Raw genomic sequence first — 22,794 nt, 5'->3', positions numbered from 1 at the left:
GGCTCCATCTGCCTTTAATTGGGTATCACCTCACTGATGCACAGTTATGTTCCCGGATGAAACTCAAAAGTGAAACACTGCTATTATACTTTTTTCTTCCTTGATATATCTTTAAATATATTCCAGAGTTGTTGATCCTTCTATTAATATAAAAAATGTATAATGCTTCAGATGTTTCAAATTTTTATCAGGCATATGGAAAATCTATCTCTTATGCCTAGTTCTTCAAATAGAATTAGATATGAAAAATCCTGAAATCTTAAAAAGTACTTTGTTTGTATTACAAACAGTAAACGGTTTCAGACCCTTTTCCTTTTCTTTCTTTTTTTTTTTTCAAGAATCTTTCTTTGGAGAATGAACTTTGATTATTGGGTAGAATATTTCTAGTTACATCTTTTTCTGACCTCATTTCAACATACAGTATTTTAAATCTAAGCAAGAGTTTAAATAATATAGCTATATTATTTAGGATTAAGTTTGGCTGATAATAGCAGAAAATCCTAAATAACAGGGGTTTAAACAAGATTGAATTTTGTTTGTCTCTCATTTGAAACCTTAAGTAAGAACCCTAAAGCTGAACAGGTAGTTTCTTATTCCAGTAGGGGTGGCCTCCATTACCCGGTTTGCCTCATGATTCAAGATAGCTGCTTCAACAGTTAATCAAGTTTGCATTTCCGTGAGGAGAAATGAATAAAGGGAGAGAGAAGGGCATTCCCTATCTCTTTAAAAACCACCTAGAGTTGCACATCACACTTTTATTTATATATTATTGGCCAGAAGCTCATGATTAGATCTAGCTGCATAAGTGGTCTCAGGAATATATTCAGTGCTCTTTAAGGCTATGTGCCTGGCTAAAACTTTTGTGTTCTGATTGAGAAAGAGAGGGAGAGTGGATATTAGAAGTCATTTCACAATGACTTATAATGAATGTCACAAGCTGAGTTTCGGAAGAAAATTTAAAAATATAAATATTTTCCTTTTAGTGGGGATATCAGAAGACAAAACTGGTAAAAAAAAAAAAATGTTTGTAGTATGGCTTAGATATTTCATGATAAAAGATACAGGTTTGGGAGTCACCAACATATGGATCATAGTGGAAGCCACAGAATGAGTGAAATCTGTCAAACTATGTATACAGCAGGAAGACCAGAGAGCCTAAAATGAAATGTAAATGAACCCTTTCATTAGAGAGTAACGGAAAGGAGCCAGTTTAGAAGCATCATTATGAGAAATAGGCAACAAAGCAATGTGTATATGTATGACACAATTGAAAAGAGTTTCAGGGAGAGGATGGATATGCATGGTGGCCCTCTGAAGATTCTCTGAAAAATAAACTTACAAAAGGCAGATTAATTGAAGAAAAGGCATACAAATTTAGTTAATGTGTAAACATGGGAGCCTTCAGAATGAAGACCCGAAGCTACAGGGGAAATTGTCCATTTTTATGCTTAGGTTCAACTAAGCATGGACAGCCATGTAGAAATATGATTGGACAAAAAGAGTTTGATCTAATGCTACTAGACTGGGGAAACCCAATAAGGCCTGTCTGTCTCTAGATTCTTATTGGTCTCTCTGAGCATGCATTCCTTTCTTCTGTGTATGGGGCAAATCCTCTCTGAAATGGGAGTCTTATGACTTATAGTTAAACAAAGTAGATTAGATAATTTCTGTATGACCAGTTTTCACGCAGAAAGACAGAGGAAAATTAGAGTAATATTTTTAGGCTTCATGGCTGGCTTTGGGGAAAAGGAGTTCTGGTTTCTATGACCTGCCTTGTGGAAGAGGGATTCTAGTTTCAGTGGCTAGCCTTGGGGGAGAATGGCACTGAGAGACAGGAGGGCAGGAAAAGGTCAGGGGAAAACTTTTGCTTCTGAGGTTTTCATTTGGGGGTATTGTTTTCTGAGCCCCAACAGCATGATCTGCTGTAGAGTCATCAAGAACAAGGAGACTGAAAAACTGGCTGTTAGTATGTTTTAGATTAATTGGTCAGAAGATATTTGTCTGTTAGGGAATGAATAAGAACTGAGGAAGTAGGGACAGCCTATGTATACCACTCTTCCAAGAGATTTGACTATGCAGACACTAGGGCATGTCTATACCTATAGAGAAGTAAAGAGGAGAGAAGGGAAAATTGGAGCTACAAAGACTAGGAATAATTTATACAGTGAGATTCTAGGTAAGCAGGATATAAAAATCTACGCACAGATGTAAGGCTTAACATTCCAGAAAATCGCCTCTTCCTTTAAGACGGGGATAAGAAGATAAAAATATGTACCATTACAGATGAATTTAGTTATTTTTCTCCACAGACAAGTATTTATGCAGGATAAGTATTGTTTTTCTTATACTGTTTTAGAAAATTTAAGAGATCAGGAAATTTTCAAGGCAAGACACATATTTTTCACGTACAGGAAATGTATTCCTTCTACGAAAACAAAACATGACATTACACTTTCTTTTTTTTTTTTATCAGTTTAATATATTATTCCAGTTTTGAAATTCCTTTAAATTAAAAAAAATTATTTTAGCCATAGGCAGTGTATCTTGTAGGATGGTTTTAAGTAGGGAGATTTTCAATTTTGCTAGTAACAGTGGCTCCTGAAGGCACTGATAAATTTTGAATTTCTAATTTGTAAGAACTGTGGATTATAAGCAAAATGGGTCACACCAATATAGTTATTCATCTAAAAAATGATCAAGCCATCCTTAAGTTGATTAAGCTTGAATGTCAAGCAGGTATGTTCCTAATTACAGTGTGGAATTAGTATCAATATGGAAGAAATACAATTTTTGTGGGTTTATGTATATTAGAGGTTGTTTGCTTTAATCATTCAGTTTAGCTTAAAATTCCATTCCTTTGTGATTTAGATATTTAATTTCCTTGGAAAATACTGAAGCATGAAGGTAGACACTAATGTATAATATGCAATTGATTTTATTCTCTCGGGATAAAATGTGGTTTAAAAAATATTTTACCCTTTTAGAACAGAAAAAGGTTGAAAATAAAATGAAGTATATCTAATGAAGTACATCTAAAATAAAATAACTTGAAAATGTCATTCAGAAAATCATCAAAGAACTTAATGAAAATACAGATTTTCTATGTTATTTTTTCCCTTTTATACATTGTAAGAAAAGTTATTTTTATTTCTAAACAAAAATTCATGGGGAAAAGTATTTGCAGTCTGCAGAGCTTAAGATGGTAGTTAAAATTCAAATTATAAGTTGCTTCTGCACTGTTCTAGGTAATGAGGATACTTTGTAATTAGACTATATTTCTAAGAAAAGGAATTCAGCAGATACTAATGATCATTTGATATGTCAGCCATAGTGTAGATGGTTGTAGCCATAGACTGAGTTCCTTAGCTTTTTGATTTTGTTTTTTATGTTTCATGTTTGTGAGGGTGATAGCTATCACCTTCAATATGAAGCATCCCTTGGTCATTTGATAATCTTTTATAGCCATATATCAGTTGCAATACTTACCTGGCATTTACCACATACTTGAATTTCTTGCATTACTAGTGTTTATATGAGAACTCCTGAAGTAAATCATCAGCTCATAGAGATATAATTACACATTTTTTAGTGTGTCTTTAAGTGTATCCTACAGATTATCTTATAGTTTTGTTAATTCCAAGAATGTGTTTAGTTTTTTAAGCAATGTAGGTTTATTGGTTTTTATTTTAAAATGTATTATACTTTGCTTAGCATGCAAATAATGTCCTATCTTCTTGAAACTTTTATTCTCAAGAGTTCTACTAGTAACTAATTTTAAAAAACTCTTGTTCCTTACTTCTTTGGCTCACTTTTTATTTCTCTGGGACTGTAAAGCAGAAGATTTATTTGTGTATGGTTTCTTTTAATGTGTTCGAGTTTTTCTTCTCATTTTTACTTTGAACGTAGAAAACAGACTCCATTAAATTTTGTCAGAGGAGAAAGCTTTAGAAGGTAAATTATTTTAATGTTGAGAAATTACTTCTACATCCTGTTGGAGTTCTTTTACTTTAATTACTGTCGGCACTATCTCATTCCTCCCCATTTTAAACATTCTGGCCCAAGCCTGGATCAAAACAAAACCAAAAAGGAGGAAGAAAACCAACAGCCCTTCCCCAACCCCAGAATACTGTTTCTTGGTTTCCCTCAGCACGGCTAAGACAGGCTCACATTTTGGTAAAAGCATTAATAAACACTGAGAAGGAATAAATTAAAACAAATACAGGGAACAGAAACTATTTTAAAATAGTAAAGTTTTAGAAAAGTAGTCTTGAAATATTATTCTCAGTTCATTCCTATAATTTTTTTGAGCAAGTATCCATAGCATTTTTGAATTATGCATTAAATATGTGTATCACTGTATTCTGTAATAAAGTATGCAAGATAATTATAATTTTGTGAACATTTAAATCTAATTCTAATAGAATTTTAATATCAATTATATATCAGTAAGGGTAATATTGCATTTTTAAATATTGTTTAATACTTTATTATAATAACTTTTAAAGGTTTAGTTTTTAATTCAGCTTATTCCAGTAGTTAGAATATGGCTGACATAATTGAAAAGCCACCTCACTGAGATACATAATATCCAAGAAGGAAAAAGAACATCATTCATTGACTGCACTCAGGATAATTATTTTTCAGTCCCATCCATTTTGCAAAGATTTGCTGACATCAGACTAGTAAATTTTCATCTTCTTTATATAAATAAGATAATTATATCAATTTAATGAGAAGCTGTTGCCTTTTCTTTTTAAATAAATTAGTTTTCTCTTTAATCCATATGTTTCAGTGTCTTTTACAGGAATCTTTTAAGAGTGTATCCAAATTGTGAGGATTAATTTAGTTAAAAATAGATAATAAAATTCATAAACCTGCCTAAATTTTAATGTGCCACAATTAACTGAAACAAAGGAAGGATTGAAGGGCCCCTGCCAATCCTTATTGTTGAATGTCCCTTCTTCTTCAGCATACTTAACATAGTGTCACAGGTTGCCTTCTGACACGGGGAAGGGCCCAAATGACAGTCTACTTTATTAAATATTAATAAACTGTCTTTCTCATTTCAAGATAAAAGTAAATATGAATAGATATTCTCAGTTTTTTTCCAATACTTCCATGAGTAGTCTTATAGTTTTGTGTACTACATTTTTGAAGAACATGGGTGTATTGTACTGTTATTATGTGGAAGTTTAACATTACCTAGGGAAAGCCTCTCATATAAGTCCCAGATAGGAAGATCTTGTGAAGCAGTTTCATTGTGCACTGGTTACCAACTTGTCTGCTGAAACAGAACACATTCATATGCAATAAGTTACATGAAGGAAATTAGACTTATTATTATATGTAGAGATAGGCATAAAGAGACAACAGAAGCCTGGGATTTAATGTAAGCTGGTTCCCCCAGGCTCGGGAAAACTTCTCAGGACAAATGATACCTCTTGTGCACATGCCCCGTTTGCACTGTACCTGAAGGACCCTGGAAAGCATCCCTCCCTTGGTTTTTTATCTGTGGGCAATGTGACTTACTGGCTTTAAAGCATTAAAGTGTCCTGTTTCTCGGGGGCACTGGAACAGAGCCCAAGCTCTTCTGGTCAGTCCTTTCCTATCTCAGGGTGTTGCATTCTCAGCATATTGTACAGTTATTCTTGACAACTATAAGTGCAAAAGGGAACTGAGTCAGTCCAAGGACACCTGGAGAACTGTCCTTTAGGTTCCAAGGAGCCAGTTAAATTAAGAAAGGTATTGGCTGAGGTAGTAAAAGAAGTCTTCTGGTGTGGTTATCAGAGGAGTGAAAAAAATCAATAGAGTCTCCAAATTTGCAGGCTCAGGCAGAGAATCAGTGAGATAATGACCAGTGAGTATGATAATGGAAAGACTGAGAACCAGATGAGCTAGAAAGGCAATGAGGTTGAATAGTTCTTGAGGAAGTAAGCCTGAAAAGTGGGGAAATAATCTCTGTGATATGCTTAAAGCATTTTGGAGTCTATGTAGGCTGGGTAATGATGTTGCTAAGGGCAGAGCATATGCGTCTACTGACATATTGCCTGGTTTTCCCCCTAATTGATAGGTCATTCCTTTACTAGAGTATAAACATTTCTAAATTAAAAAGGACTCTCTGGTTGCAAGATGCAGAAACTATATTCAAAGGATTTCAAGTAAAAAATAAAATAGGGAGGAGGCTATTTATTGATTCCCATAACATGGTAAGAAAGGCAAACACAGATCTTTTTCTTGGAATGACTTAGAACCAGAGACTTTGTGCTGTCAGGCCTCTGTCTTTTCATATTGGCTTAACTTTCTCTTCCTGAACACAGGTTTCTTGACATAGCATTTTACGTGGCTGTAGTACCTCTGAACTCACATACTTAATTCTCTGTAATCAGAAAGAAACTGATCTTGTCCAATGTCTATTGAAAACATATCTGAAAAGGATTTTCCTTGACTGTCTTGAATCCTGTGCTCACATTTTGGACAGGCACTATGGCCAGGGAGGTTAGATACTATGATTGGTGCTGAATCAGCCCAGCTTGGATCTTGTATTCACCCTTCTGTTCAGGGGCATGAGATATAATACCAGGAAATGTAGGAATAGCAGAAACATGGCTCAGGAGGGTAATTTCTGAGAGAGAGATTTTCCAGTTTGTGTCTACTAATTTTTCATTTTACCACTAGTCACACAGGTTTAAAATATAAACTGTTGATTTTATAACACTTGAACTTAATCACATTCACACATTTCTGTTTTGATAGGAAAAAGGTAAATGGATGCCGAAGGCATTACACATATGAACTAGGGGGCAGGGGAAAAGGTTGTGGAAGAGAAGGACATGAGATACATCAGACAGATTGTAGACTTTACAAAGGTTTTGGGGGGGCAGGTTACTGTTTGTGTTTTTAAGCTAGGGTTTATTTAGGGGAAGGGAATTAGGATGTGTTTTTGTTGTATACAGTTTTGAACAATACAGTTCTTCTTTGCACAATTAATTTTTCAACTTTATGTTTCATTGTAAATATTTTTTCCAAGAGATCCATTAAATTAATCATAACATGATTTGAACTACAATGTCACTTAATTTTAAAGTTCTTTGAGAATACATTGTGATGTTAATAAGTACAAGTTTTCCAAATATAGAGATCTTTGGAAATAAGCGTAAGTTATTCTAGTTTTTATACAAACTGGCAAGAATTCAGCAAAAATTCAACCAAATTGTTTTTTATGCAGTCTTTTCACCCCCTTTTAGCAGTCAGAACAAGATTATAGTTTCCAGATGAAATTCTGAATGTCACATAGTGATGACATATATTTTCCTGGTTGGCTCAGCATGAGATGCAATTTTGCATGCCATGTCACGCTGACTTGCAGAATCCAAAAGCCATTATTTCCCAAAGGGTTTTCAAGAGTGATAGTATCAAATGTAGTCTGTATTTTGATGAAAAGTCTCAGGCATTATCGCAGTTCTATGGCAAGTTGCTTAAAGCTTTAAATATTACCTAAACTTTAGAAATTTAAAAAATAGTATTGCTATGAAAAGGTCACTTTCTCTTCAAGTCATTTAAATTTATTTTGCCAAATAAAGTTGCCAAAAATAATAATCAATGTAAAATATAGATCAAGAATTAGGAAGGTATGATCGATAAACCAGTAAACTAGAGACCAAAGCACCAAGGTTTTGATCCTACCCTCAACCCATGTCAAGCTAACATCACATAGCCTTATTTTCTTCATTTATAAAATGATAATAAGTGTATGCAACAATTCCTCACAATGTTGTTCTAAGACTCAAATAAAGTAAGATATGTGAAAGTTCTTTAAAGTAATAAAACAAGACTCAAAAGGTAAAGATCACATTTTTGATGCTTGAATTTTAAAAGGAAAACTGTAGACTTCAAGCATGGTGAAACTTATTTTGTCTAGTAGTCCCTTACCTTATGGTGTAGTTTTAGTCTTTCTTTTCTCCTTTGGAATTTAATCATCTGTAAGATCCCTTTAAACACAGTACATCAATTCATGCCTACATAATAAAATTTATTTCACAGTGACAATCTGCCTTCTCCTTGATATTTATCTAACTGATCTGCTTTTTTTTTATATCAGTCTTATTTTTATTTTTCTCTTTTTTAAAGGTGAAAAGGCATATCCAATTGCCTGTTCAGTGCTCAAGACTAACATGTCTTGTTTCATTTGCCTTCCTCAATCTTTACAACTGTGTACCTCTCCCCCCACCTCCATTCACCGTGTTGCTCAAGGCTGAACCTAGGATTGATCCTTAATGTGTCCCTTTCCTCTCCCTTCTACCTCCAAGTTATGTCTTGAATCTGTTTGTTTGTATGCTGCAACCCTAATCAGAGCCACATCAATTCTTGTATAGAATAATGCAAGGGTACTCTAACTAGTCTTACTGGTGTCATTCCATATTATCTTATCTCAGTTACCCTAATCCATTGTCCATGTGGTAGCAAAAGCCTTAAAAATCTAAAGTGGATCATGTCATTCCCTGTAAAACATGTTAGTTGCTTCTCATTGCACTTAAGATAAAACCCAGACTCCTTACCATGGCCTACAAAGTTTGATCTGATCTAACCTCTATTGGGTCCTTCCATCCATCTTTCATCATTTTTCTCTTATACTGATCCTCTTTCATTTCTCATACACTTCATGATTTTTCTTGCCCTGGAATCTTTTGCATCTGCTATTTTTCCTTTTTCCATTGCTTTTCTCATAGCTATGTATTTTTCATGCCCCACGTCTTAGTTTAAATGTTATCCTTTCAGTAAAGAAACCTTCCCTATTCAGTCTTTCTAAAATAGGTCTGTGCTACTGTCCTAGGATTCCCTACCTTAGCACCTCTTTTCTGTCCTCATAGTACTTACCGTGTTTCCTCCACCCCCCTTCTCTAGAATATATGTCAAGGACTGTATCTGGCATGTTCACTTTTTTATTCCCAGAATCTAACAACCATTTCTAGCACTGAGCAAACATAGAGTAAATAGTTGTGGCATGAAGGAATAAAACGCTTTTCTCACTTGTTATTTATATTTAGGATAAATGCATATTCTTTAATCTTTTTCACTCCTTTTCCTTTAATTGATTTAAATTGATATTCTATAACTTTTCATATCTGTTCCCAGATTTCTCAGAAATATTTATCAAGTATTCAGAAGGAGTTAGCAGCTTGTAGTCCAATTTCAGTTGGTATACATAATTGTTCAGAGTATTCCCACTACATCAGAAATTTAGTTGTGTTTTAAAATGTTGAATTATGATAAGAGTAGTCACAAGTACAACCCAGGATATTGGAGTAAAATTTTATTTCTAGTCTTGAAACCAGTAAATATAATGTTGAATTGCTGCATTGTTCTTAACTCTGTGCTAAGTGCTTTGGGAAATTACAAGACATGTATGACATGACTTCTGTTCTGATGAACTTTAGGTTCTAACTAGAGAAAGAAAAGTAATGGGCAATGTAGTAGACTTTATAGAAATGAAGAAAATTTAGAGAAAGGAATCATTACTGTAGACTCTAGGAATTAGAGAAGTTTTCATTGAGGGGATACAGCTTGAGGTAGGTCTTCAATAGAGTAGTACAAAATGAAGTTAAACAGTTTCAGAGAGCCAAGACCACCTTATACGGGGCTATGAAAGCCAGATAGAGAACTTTGGCTCTCTGAGATGCTTTCATTTGTAAATAGTATTATACTGTTGAGACTAGTCTGTAGGGTGGAACTGAAGGAGAAAGACCCTTTGCAGAACAGTGGGTAAATATACTTTGTAGTGATGAAGATTTTCAATAGATTGGTAGCCAAGGAAATGAAGAAGAAAATACAGATTTAGGTTATTTTTAAAGCAAAAAATCAACTCTTTTTTTTCCTTATCTTTTTCAAGAAGTATATGTAAATTTATATGTCTTTCCAGAAATCATCAAATCATTTTTAGGGTCGTAGATGAGTTACAGCTTCTTTTCCAAAGATATACACATGTGGTTTAGAACATAGTGAGAGTTCATCATAAGACAATGCATTTACAATTATTGTTCTTTCTATATCATGATAAAATTTTCTCTATTTACCTATCCATGTCTCTTTTTTAGAATGTAAGGTTCTCAAAGGTGTTATTCTAGCCTTATATACCTCTTTGTTTCTTTAGGACTTAGCACAAGTAGGCACTCAGCAATGCTTACTGAATTGAACTAAGCAACTTTTCCATAGCTCAAAAGTCTTGGAAGAGGCTAGCATTTTCCTTTATCTCATTTTCAAATGTTTTCCAAGCCACATCAGCAGAATGGAAGAATACTAATATAATAAGATTCACAAGTAGGCATCTGTTTGCCTTTATTCCCGTGGTGATGAAATTTCTAAAATGCTTCTGAGATCTCCTAAGGATGTTAGGAAATGGAGGATTGCTAGAAAGGTGGTGGGGGTGTGGTTCTCATCTGTATTCTTCAACCCTGTATTCTTGTCAGTATGCTTGCCTTCAAGGACTTGCAAGGAGGACTACATGGCGGGAGGAGAGAGAGCACTGGGAAGAGGGATGGAAGGGGAAGTAAGAAAGACAGCAAGGAAGAGAGTTCTTGTAGGGACTTATAAACCAGTGTAAGGACTTTGACTAATAAAAGTGAGCAAGATGGGATGTCATTGAAGGGTTTTAAGTAGAGGAGTGATGTGACCTTTTCTGGCTATTTTACCAGTATCACTCTGGGTGCTGTGTTGAAAATAGGCTGTAGGGTAGAAAGTATAGAAGCAGGTAATCCAGTTACCATATGGCCGTTGTCATAGTGTATACCTGTAATCGTGGTTACTTGGACCAGGGTTGTATTACTAGAGAATGCAAGGTCAAATTCAGGATATATTCTGAGACAGAGTTAATAAGATTATGGTAATTGTTAGGATATGTGGTGCGAGAGAGAGGGGTTAGGGTTTTTTTTTTTTTTTTTTTTTTTTTTCCTGAGCAGCTAAAAAGGTAGATTTGCTATTTACTGAGACTTGAAGGACTATATAAGATGAAGAGTATAGGTCAGAGGGAGATTCAAGAGTTTTGCTTTGGCTATATTAAATTTGAAATTCCTGTTAAATATCCAAGTGGAGATGTGAGTCAGAAGCTAGATAAATAGTCTGAAGCTTAGAGGAGAGATCCAGACTGTTCCCTGGGAATAGAATCCTTGCAGAGGATACTTAAAGCTATGACACTGAGTGAGATCATCTAAGAAGAGAGAGTTTGTATAGAAGAGAAATGGCTCAAAGACTGAACCCTTGCACATTTCAACATTTACAGGTCTGGAAAATAAAGAACTAGCAAGAAAACTGAGGAGTTACCAGTGAGGGTGAAGGGAAACATAGAGACAGTGGTATTTAGAAAAAAGTTTTTTTTAAAAAAGTGTTTTAAGAAGGTAGAAGTGATCAACTGTTTCAGTTCCTCTTACAGGTCGTATTAGTCAGTGTTGTCCAATGGCTCTAAAAAACTGCCACAAAAATTTCATCGACTGAACTCAGTAGATAGAATCCATTTCTTGCTCAAGGAAAGTCTGTTGCTAGGTTCAGAGTTCGGTAGCTCTCCTCCAAGCAGTGAACCAGGCACCTTCAATTTAGCCACTCTAGTGATCCTTAGAGCCTTGGATTCAGAAAAGAGTTTGAGGAAGATACAGGAGGTTTCCTAATGATGTATCATGAGGGCTGAAGGGCAGAATGGAAGAGATTCTAGTGTTGTGGAGGGAGAGATGGGGTCAGATGGGGTTGTACAGATCTGTTTGGTGATGAGAATTTGGGTAATAGGGATTAGTCTTAGAATTTTGGGCTTCTTCTGGTGGCTGATGTAAGATGAAAGATAAAGGGCATGACGGGATTAACCTTGGGGTTTATAAGGCAGAATTAGGTGGCAAGGCTGTGAATATTGGGGGCCAGAGGGATGTGTTCTTTCTGGGATCACTCAGGTTACATAGGATTATTACTGTTTTTGTACCATATCTATATGTATTAGGCATAATTCTCAGGCCTTAATGAGGTATGCAAAATGTAACATTATTTTCTGTAGTAGAGTTCCAGAATTTATTTTTGATCCTCAGTTTTACTCAGTTAAAGAAGTAAGGTAATACAGTGTCAACACAGTGTCTAGAGTTGTGTCTAATTTTCAGGGGGATAATATTGAGAAAAGAATTTGATTCTCGTCTGGGTTCTGTGGCATCATCCCTTCTTTCAGGCAAAGTGAAATGCTAGAGGTATCTTTAGAAGTGGGAACCTCAGTTAATCAATCTCACTTTCTCTCTGAGTATTTGAAACAAGTTTAAAGAAGTAAAAGATAAATGATACCGTCAATAAATATTTACAGTTATATACTTAGTGGATACTTAAAATGGTTGCAATAATATATGTCAAATCATGAAACAAAAGAATGAACTTTTTAGGCCTAGAGTTTTTCTTTGGGCTCCCACAAAGTAATCAAGGATCAAAACTTAACTTTTCCTGTTTTCCACTTAAAGGAGAATTAAGTGCAGATCAGATAAACATATTTCATGAATTTATTTAAGTTAACATTCAGATTATGAACTCAGATCATAATAGATTGAACTTAAAACTCCTGTATCAGCAATCAAATAAAATGAGAAGAGTTTGGAGTATTACCAAAACAACTCCTAATTCAGCTCTGTGTTTTTACTCCTCTTCCAATTATATATCCTTTGTATTAATATAAGAATTTTCACTTCTAAAATTCAAATTTTATTACACTGCCTTGCTTAAAATTTTTCACTGTCTTCTTAGTACCTTCAGGATAAACTTTATGTTTCTTACTGAAAGGGTAGAAATTTACTAGGTGCTTATAGCACAGGTGAGAAAGAATTCTCAGAAAAAGTCTAGGATGGAAAGAAGTACAAACTTTATTTATTTTTCCGAGAGAGAGAGAGAGAGAGAGAGAGAGAGAGAAGGAGGGAAGTGGCCAAGACACACACAGATAGTGAAAAAGCCAGGCAGTTGAGGAAAAGTGGCTAGTGTTCTGAAGGGTAAAGATGGCTTTTCTTTTCCCTCTGCTTTAGCAGACTGATAATAGAAACAATGGCGAAGTCTTTTTAGGTGTTTTTTTATTTTTCTTTTCTCTGTGAGGGTGGGTTATCTGAGTCCTGAAATCTGATGCTGGCAAGAACTGAAGTAGGGAGCTTGCAGCCCTACTGTCTGCTTAGGGCTCTTCAAGGATGAGAAAACTGTCTTAGAGATAACGAGTTAGACCACAGGTGTTTTAATTAAACAAAGCATAGTTGTCTTATGAGTTTATTTCCCTTAATTTCTCTTAGATAGATTATTAGTAAGGCCACCTTTCACTTACCGTGGTATTTAAGGGTCCTTTACAACTGGGCTTTATCTTACCTTTCTAGCCCTACCTCTAGTATACAAGTTGTATTTTCCGTGCAGTATACTTCACTCACATCTTGTGCATCTGTGTCTTTATTCATGTTCTCTCTGTCTGCAGTTCCTTCTTTCTCTAAGAATTCCCTTCAGTCCAATTCTGTGTGTCTTTCTGTGTTCCCAGAATGTTTTATAATACAGTATTTATCATAATGTATGATAATCATAGTATTTAATTATGTTTATATCTTCCCTTTATGTTGTAAGTGCTTAAAGGGCAGGGGTTATGTCATATTTTTTAGCCCTTAATGCAGTGCCCTGGGGTGTAGTAAATGGACACTGAATAACATTTTTGAGTTTATGATGAACAAGATTCATTGCCACCTACCTTTCCCTCCATTTTTTTTTTCTTTTTTCTCCTTTCTCTCTCTAAAAAAATAGATGTGAACATTCACATTCTAGTAGCAATCTGATTAACCACAGTTTTCTCATTTATATTTTTATAATCCTATAGTTAGGTTATCTTTAGCTTCTCTCTGAACCCTTATATATAACTATAAAAACCAAAGTTAAGGTAAAGACTTAACTGCAGGAAGTGAAAGAGTATGAAGGGTGCTTATGAAACGTGAGCATCAAATATTGACACCAGTTTCTTAGTTCTACATAAAAATCAGCTGCATTGTGTTATAGTCACACTTAGAATAATTTGGTCTTTTTGATGAACCTTAGATCTGAGTGTAAAATATTGGAAAATATTGCCAGCTTGTTGCAGCTGTAAGCAAAAAGACTGCCTCTTTCAAGCTAAAAATTCTTACTCCTTCTCCAAGATCGCATGATACTATCTGGAAGTGCTTTAACTCATTTACTACCCATGCTGTTATTTCTGGTGGTGGCAGTTTTGGTTGTGGTGTATACACACTATAAAAATTATTAAAGTTTAAGATTTTTGTTGTTTGTCTGGTTTGATTTGTTTTGGAAGTGAGGCCAAGGTGAAAGAATTTCAATGGTCTCTTGGTCTCATATTCAATGGATAACTTGAAGGTTAGATTCTAAAGACATTCATATCTTTGCTTTATTATTTATAACAAGATGGTGTTAAGGCATTCACTCTTCACTCGCATATGCGCTCTCTTTCACTTTCATTCTCTTCTTCCTTCTTTCCTCCCTTTTCTTCCCCTCCCCTTTTTAAATGTCTCCTTTTTTTTTTTCTTAAGAAACATCATAATCCCTGTGCTGCCCTATGGTTTTCCAATGAGATTTAGGCAGCCTTTATTATTTATCTCTTGAAAATTATGGAAGAGAAAACTGAAACCTAAATAATTGAGGTGATTTTATTTTATTTTTAAATTTTTTGTAGAGACAGCATCTTGCTTTACCCTGTCTGGAGTGCAACGGAATGATCATAGCTCACTGCAGCCTCAAATTCCTGGACTCAAGCAATCCTCCTGCCTAAGTCTCCCAAGTAGCTGGGACTATAGGCATGCCATGCCATGCCTGGCTAATATTGTTATTTTTTGTAGAGGCGGAGTCTCCCTGTGTTGCCAGGTGGGTCTCCAACTCCTGTCCTCAAGGAATCCTGCCTTCTCTGCCTCCCAAATTGCTGGGATTGTAGGCATGAGCCATTGTGCCTGGCCCAGTTGAAGTGATTTTGAGATCACACATTTTGAAGTGGTAGAATAAAATTAATGGGAACTAGATTTTCTGATTCCCCGGAGTCCATGCTTTGAGGAAACTAAAATATATTAATCCCACCGGTGTCTGAAATTCTACCACTAAGGAGTTTTTGGATCTTTTGTTTTTATTTTAAATCTAAAACCTTCTACATGTATATATGAGCTCTGTGAGGACTGGGACTATGTCTGTTTTACTCACCACAGAATTCCCAGTTCTTATCCTAAGCACTAAAAAGTAATAGGTGGTGCTCCATAAATAGTTTTTGAAAGTTTTTTTTGCATGTTGAAATTATGTGATATTTTAATTTTTTTCTCTCTTCTTTTTTCCTTCTTCCTTCCTTATTCTTTTAGTTAGCTACATTTTCTGATTTTTCTCCTATTAGCATATATTACTTCTCTGATAAAAGTATTTCAAAAAAATAGGCCATATAGCAAGAGACACCTTGAAAAATGTGAATAATTAATACTTTATCCTGCTTTTTCATGATATTTCGTGGATAAGATAATGAAATGGCGATAATGCATATTACTCTTGTGTCAAGATCTGGTTTCTCTTCTGAGGGATTTATCCTTCTTTCTTCAAATTCTTGCCCAGAAATCTAGAAAGTGTACCCTTCTTGATAGCCTAGTGTTCACCACTCAGTCTTGAGCCTTATAATGAAATAGCTCCACTGCCCTGTTTCAGGTGCTACTGAAGCATTTCTCTCTTTCCCGATGGCCTTGCAATTTTTCCCTTTTTATCTCTTAGAGAGCCTTGATTGCCTTATGAGTTCTTTTCGGTAGTCATCTTCTCTATTTGCTTGTGACTCTTTAAAGTATGCTGCCTCTCCAGCATGATCTACGATCTCAATTTGTGAGATTTATTTTTTAGAGATTTTATATTTTTATCTTTTGAGTTTCCTTTTATAGTAGCTAATTGAACTGTGGTTAAGGCAGTTTCCCCCGGCATAATATTGTCCTAGTTATGAATACATGGCTGAACAGCTTGATTTCCCATGAACATAAAGGAGAAACAAAAGTTGACAAACTTTTCTTCTTGATGATGATTCGAAATTTCAAATGAAATGAAATCATAAATCGTAACTAGGTAACTTACACGATAGTACGTTATTTTGACAAAAATGTCAAACATTATGCTATTAGGAAAAGATTTCAAGAAGGTATACATATGATGTTTTTCTCTTTAAAAAGATCATCAATTGATTTATTAACCAATCTTTACTGAGCAAAGCATTGTACTAACTGCTACCTGATATAAAAGATAAAGGAAACATGGATTGTCCTTTCAGTTAATGAATACGACGTGAATACTATCCTAAATGAAGTCCATGAACATAAATTGATGGTTAGAAGTTTTATGTTTAAGTGAAAAATTGCTATAGGGAAATGTTTTTATACTTATCCTATTAAAAGCCATCCTCCTTTACCAAGTACTAAACCTACGTTAGTGATAGCACCTCTTTCTTTAAGGCTTTTATATAGCAAAAGATTAAAATCTGGAACAGAAAGCACTTAATTCTAAGAAGTACTTTAAGAACTGAATTATTGCAGCTAAACAAATGTTTTTTGACTTTTTGATATCAAGAAGTTACTTCATTATTGCGAGAATCTTTAAGAACATAAGTTATATGATATCAAATGTCAATATTTGGTGTCATTGATTTACATATATTACAGGATATTTAGAATTACCATTTAACCATTGACATCATTACTCAAACCCTCAAAATAAGAACAGAGATTTTGCCATACTGGCTGTGAGTAATTGTTACCACCTTCCAGTTCAAGCTGAAGAAGGCAAAGGAATGTTTTGATATAAATCATTGATTGAAATTTAGATGCAAAAAAATACAGTCATTTAATTCTATGGCCTGAAGTTTCTAGCTTTATGCTTTTTTAGGCAATTTAATCTAATTGGTGATATGTTAATAAATATGTACATAAAGATTATTTCTCATTGGAAGAGTAAGTGTCGCAGAGGCCATAACCTAGAATGTGTCTTCAAAGTCCAGCCATTAACCATTACCATATATTGCCATACCATATTACTGTGCTCAACTGCTCTTTTTGAGAGACAAACATCCAAATGTTTAATATTATACCATGAAGAATTATATGTTATACAGAATTATGTCAGATTATAGAGGAAGGACCAGATCAAATTTTGGGAAATCAGTGACCATTCTCAGAGGAAATGACATTTAAGATAGAACTAAAACTAAAGGTTGATTTTGATAGAAAAGGGGTACAGTTGTGTTGAAGATATGGTAACCTTCCAGTTCTTTTCTTTACATAATTAATGATTAGTTAATTTTAATACTTATCTCTTATATTTATAGTATATTCATAAACTGTTTTTGTATATGTTACAACATTTAAACCAATAGTATTCTTGATGTTATATATAAATATTATTAGCTTTTTTTGTATGATCAGAAAACTGACACGTAAATTAAATTGCTTTTCCCAAATCATGTGGAAAGTGGCAAAGCTAAAACACTAACTGAAGTTGACTCCAAGTATAGTGCTTTTTCCATGGCACAGAAATGAAGGAATATTATTGTACTAAGTTGGGTGGTACATCATCAGGAAATAATTGTTGATGTTATTTTAACCAATAAAATTTGGGTCTCAAAATTACCTTGTTTATTTATTGCTATAGACTAAAAGTGTAATAGGTATATTTGCAAACTGACTACTATGCTAAATGTAGTTTTTATATACCTCCAGTGGGAGTGAATAAATCTGATCTTTTCTAAACTGTTTGTGATACCATGAAACTTGGTAGAAATATCACACATTTATAATATGTTTGATAGAACTAGAAGTCATTGTGCAGGAATTGAATAATAGAAAAGGCAGCATGGCATAGTAGTGAAAAGGATGGACTGTGGTACCAGACTGCCTAGATTCACATTCTTGTTTTGCCACTTACCATTTGGGTGGCTTAGGGTAAAATATTTAACCTCTTTGGGATCAGTTTCCTTATGTGAAAATGGTGATGATAAGAGTCTGAAAAATAGGGCATTTCTTGTGGAGTTGTTATAAGGTTTAAGTAAGTTAGTATTTGCAAAGCACTTACAGCAGTGCCTGGAATGTAGTAAGTGTGGTAGAGGTTTTGATTAAATAAAATGTGTGTCAATATTGGCAAAGTTGTATGAAATATACCTAACTTGCCTATAAAATATACCAAACTACAGAAAATATCCTTCTTTTATTTTTACAAACTTGTCTTTCTATTATCTTTCAGAAAATATGATGGATTGAAAAGTGGTACTTCTAAAATAGTGTGCTTCTACTCTTTGAATAACCAGATTATGTTATTTAATGAGAAATTTTAACTAATTATGTTTTTCATAGCTATTTGGACAGCACTTTTAAGCCACATGTAGATTTTAAGGCCCCTAATTTTTTTTTCTTGGATCATCGTATCAGAGAATGTAGCATTTACAATAAACATTTGGCTGTTTTGATTAGTGGTGATTGGAAATATTACTTCACATTAGTGTAATGGTACCCACGCTGCTTGGTAATTTTAGCACTTATTAGATGGATTTATTTTTAAATTCTAATAACAGTGTTGATGTAGTACTAATATTTTGTATCAGTAGGTTTTAAAAATTTGATAATAGGTGGCTTTCATGGAAACCTTTAGTATTTGTTGTTTCAAAGAATTTTAAAATTTATTCTGCATTTACCCCAATTATTTAAGATGATAAAGTTCTGCAGTAAGTTTAGGTAACCATTTCCTTATAATAACTAGTAATATACAAAAGAAAAGGAAGTCCAAATAAGTCCAAAGTAAATTAATGTGTGTTTAAAAAATTACAACAGGTAATTTATTTTTATAAAATATTGATTCTGAAATATACATAATAAAGAGTTAAATACCCACCTGTCCTTTACCCATCATAATTTCCATTTTACTCTCCTTGGAGACCTCTGTCAAAGGCTTGCTTGTTTCCTCTTTTATAAGTTTTTCTATGTATTGGAAGACAAATACATATTTAAACTTATTTAAAAACATATTTGGATTATACCACACATATATTTGAGATTTTTCACTTCATAAAATATCAAAAATTGTGCTTTTTGTCATACCTTTAACCGTACTGGATTTTTAAATGATTCGATTATAATCTTTATTGCGAGTACTCCAAAATTAATCTAACCTTTTTGTTTTGATGGACAGATAAACTGTTTAGGATTTTCTCCCTTCTTCTCATTCTCGCTTTCTTCTTTTCTCCTGCCTCCCTTTCTTTCTTTTTTTGATATTACAAATAGTCCTGGTGATGCTGAACATCCTTTATAAACTATGTGTACACACTCTTCTCATGTTTTAGTATTTCTGTAGGATAGATTCTTAGAAATGGGATTATTTTATAAAAGGCCATGCATTGTTATGTTATGTTATGTTACGTTATTTTTTTGAGACCGTCTCGCTCTGTTGCCTGGGCTAGAGTGCCGTGGCATCAGCGTAGCTCACAGCAACCTCGAACTCCTGGGCTCAAGCAATCCTCCTGCCTCAGCCTCCCGAATAGCTGGGACTACAGGCGCCTGCCACCATGCCCAGCCAATTTTTTGTGTGTCTATTTTTAGTTGCCTGGCTAACTTTTTCTATTTTTAGTAAAGATGAGCTCTCACTCTTGCTCGGGCTGGTCTTGAATTCCTTGCCTCAACCGATCCTCCTGCCTCGGCCTCCCAGAGTGCTCCTACAGGTGTGAGCCACTGCACCAAGCCTGGCCTGCATGTTTAAATTTTTTAAAGATACAGATTGCCCTCTTTTGCAGTTCCACTCTGTCGACCATACCTATTTATAATCCCAGTATATGAAACATTCTCGAACAAGGGGCTTCAACAATGACAAATTATGTAGGCGTACAAATTAACTCTTTAAAATGTTTGCCAATGTAACAGATGAAAAGGATATCATATTGTTGCCTTAATTTTTATTTCTTTGTATGTTAGCATGGTTGAGCATTTGAAAAATAAGTTTGCTGGCCAAATCACATTTATTTCTGTGAATTATCTGTTCATATTCTTTTCCATTTTTTTATAGTTGTTTATTCATTTGCCATGTGATATCTTTATTTGGATGTCTAATGGATATTTCAACATGTCCAATACTAAGTTTCTTTCCTTTTCAAATCTCCTCTTCCTATAGCTCCATTCATTCAGTTGCTGAAACCTAAAACCTTGGCGTCATCCTTGCTGCTTTTTTCTCCTTTGTTATACATCTAATCCATCAGTAAACCTTGTTGGCCATATTTTGAAATGGATACAGAATTTCACCAGTTCTTGCCACCTCCACTGCTGCCACCATCTCGTACAACCTGTCTTCCTTTTTCAACACTTGATTCATGTAGTCAGTTTTCTACACAATAGCCAGCCACAGAAATTCTTTCAGAATGTATGTCTGATAATGCCATGACTGTATTAAGAATCCATTACTATATTCTAGTGCCCTCAAGTACAAACTGTCACCTTACTACTGTCTATATAAGCCCCGTAAGATCTGGTCTCTCTATATATTAATAGCTCTCACCACATCTCTTACTTCTGTCACCATTACTGTGCTCAAACCATTCTTGCTTCTATACTTCGTTTGAAAATCTCCAGCATACACCTAACTTCAGGCTTTTATGTTTTTGTTTCATCTGCCTGTAATGCTCTGCCCTAGATATCTCTGCGGGTCTTTTCCAAACTGATTTTCTTTAACAAACTTTTAAACATTTATAATATTCACAGTATCAGCGTCTGTGGGGTTATAAGTATGAGAAAGAAAAAGGTCCATGTTCAGTACCCTTAAGGTATTTTAAATCTTGTACAAATGCTCATATACGAACCAAGTTGTGAGGAGGGAGGAAGTGTGAGTGATATATGGCAACTAGTCATTCTCATAGTGGTGATACGGTATTGCTTATTTTGGAGAGCATCCTAGGATCTTCAAACTTAATTTAGTAGAAGTCTTGAAAATCCAGATCTATTTATTTTATACTACTTAAAAAGCACATTAAATAGTACATATGAATTATGTGTTTGCATTAACATAAGATATATTGTATAAATATATGTGAATCTTTTTAGATATTTATTATAAATTATTAAATTAAAATAATTCCTGAAATCTTACATTATAAAAATTGCTGAAATTCCCTAATTTCTTTACTTTGTATGAACTAAATTTTTAATAAGTTAATATAGAGAGTAGAGTATCACATTTAATTTTATAAAGAAATAAATCTGGCCTGGTGTGGGGTGGCCCATACCTATAATGCCAGCACTTTGGAAGGCCAAGGTGGGAGGATTCCTTGAGACCAGGAGTTAGAGACCAGCCTGGGTAACATAGTGAGACCCTATTTCCATGAAAAATAAGAAAAATTTGCTGAGCATGATAGTGCACACCTGTAGTTTTAGCCACTTGTGAGGCTGAGGCAGGAGGCTCGCTTGAGTTCAGGAGTGCGGGGTTGCAATGAGCTGTGATCATGCCACTGCACTTCAGCCTGGGTGACATGGTGAGATCGCATCTCTTGAAAGGGAGGAAGGGAGGAGAAAAAAGAAAAGAAAAGGAAAAAAAGAAATTTGCTTTTATGTAGTCACATACTTCTTTTGGTTACCGTCATAATCTCTTTTTTTTTAATTGAGAAATTTTTATTGGTAATCTTTTGTTACCAAAACAATTTACATATGGAAATCTCATATCCTGTCAATTTTGGCTGAATCAAGTGCTTTATAGTTGGAGTTCTTTTTTATTTTTTTTATCCAAGAGAAAACCAGTAATTCCCCAAGGTAAAATGATCTAATTTTGGAATCTCATGTAGAAGTTGTAATTTTAAACAAGAAAAGAAGCAGTCTTGAAAATACTTTCAGTATATTTTTGTGAAATTATAAGACATGTTTCTGTTAAATAATTAGCTATTCTTTACTTAGAATCCCGACCATTGTCAGTTCCTGTGAAAGCCATGTTGAATATATCTGAAGGCTGCAGAAGTCCTGAAGAAAGAATGAAAGAATTTATTGGAATAGTATGGAATGCAGTGAAGAGTCTCACGCTACAGGTAAAATAAAAGTTAGAAATATTATGGCCGTAATTTCTATAACCCTTTTTAATTTCAGCATTTTTCATATTGGTAAAAATTTTCTCACAGATAATACTCATGCATTCTATCTCATTTTCATAATTTAGTTGAAAACAATTGATGTACTTTGCTTATTATAAACATATGAAATACATATGCGATTCCTGATAGTTATAAAAACATACACACTTCAAGGTATTCCTTGAATTTAAAAAATTTAGTTCATTCTATTTTTTGTTTCTTTTTAGTATTATTTATAAGATTTTAAATGTTCAATGTAAAAATATAGATCACATACTTATCTCAGTACTGAGATAAAATCTGAATTGGAATTAAATTAACGTAAAAGTGTCATTGAATTATTTTCTCTAATTACAAATTAAATATGAAAATTATAAGTATAACTATTTTTTTATTATCACATTTTCTTCTCATTTCTTTTCACTTTTGGATGCACATTGTTTGATCTTATTGAATTAGCCTTCTTCCAGATCATGTTTAACCTGATGAAAATATATAATTAGATGCTTGTCTGATCAGCTTACAGTTATAAATTTTCATATCAGAGACATCTTTATAGAATTTTATATGTACCAGACAGTTATATTTAAGTACTAGGTTCTTTCATTTCTACTTAACATGTAAAAAGTTGAAGGAAAAAGTCACTCCCACCTTAACTATGAGAGCAAGCTATGTCATCTTCAAAATTA

At 34.1% G+C, this 22,794-nt stretch overlaps 1 protein-coding gene across 1 annotated transcript in view; it reads left to right on the top strand.

Annotated features, from left to right (window-relative positions):
• The window catches only part of VPS13B (vacuolar protein sorting 13 homolog B), a 754,271-nt gene that overhangs the window by 323,488 nt on the left and 407,989 nt on the right, over positions 1-22,794 (top strand). Inside the window, exon 22 of the mRNA XM_069465462.1 lies at positions 21,936-22,063. Coding sequence (XP_069321563.1) covers positions 21,936-22,063 — 128 coding nt within the window. The remainder of the gene's footprint in view (positions 1-21,935; positions 22,064-22,794) is intronic.

Source organism: Eulemur rufifrons, chromosome 3, assembly GCF_041146395.1.
Source record: "Eulemur rufifrons isolate Redbay chromosome 3, OSU_ERuf_1, whole genome shotgun sequence".
In the NCBI taxonomy this organism is placed as follows: domain Eukaryota; kingdom Metazoa; phylum Chordata; class Mammalia; order Primates; family Lemuridae; genus Eulemur; species Eulemur rufifrons.
This window is presented reverse-complemented; position numbering and strand designations above follow the sequence as displayed.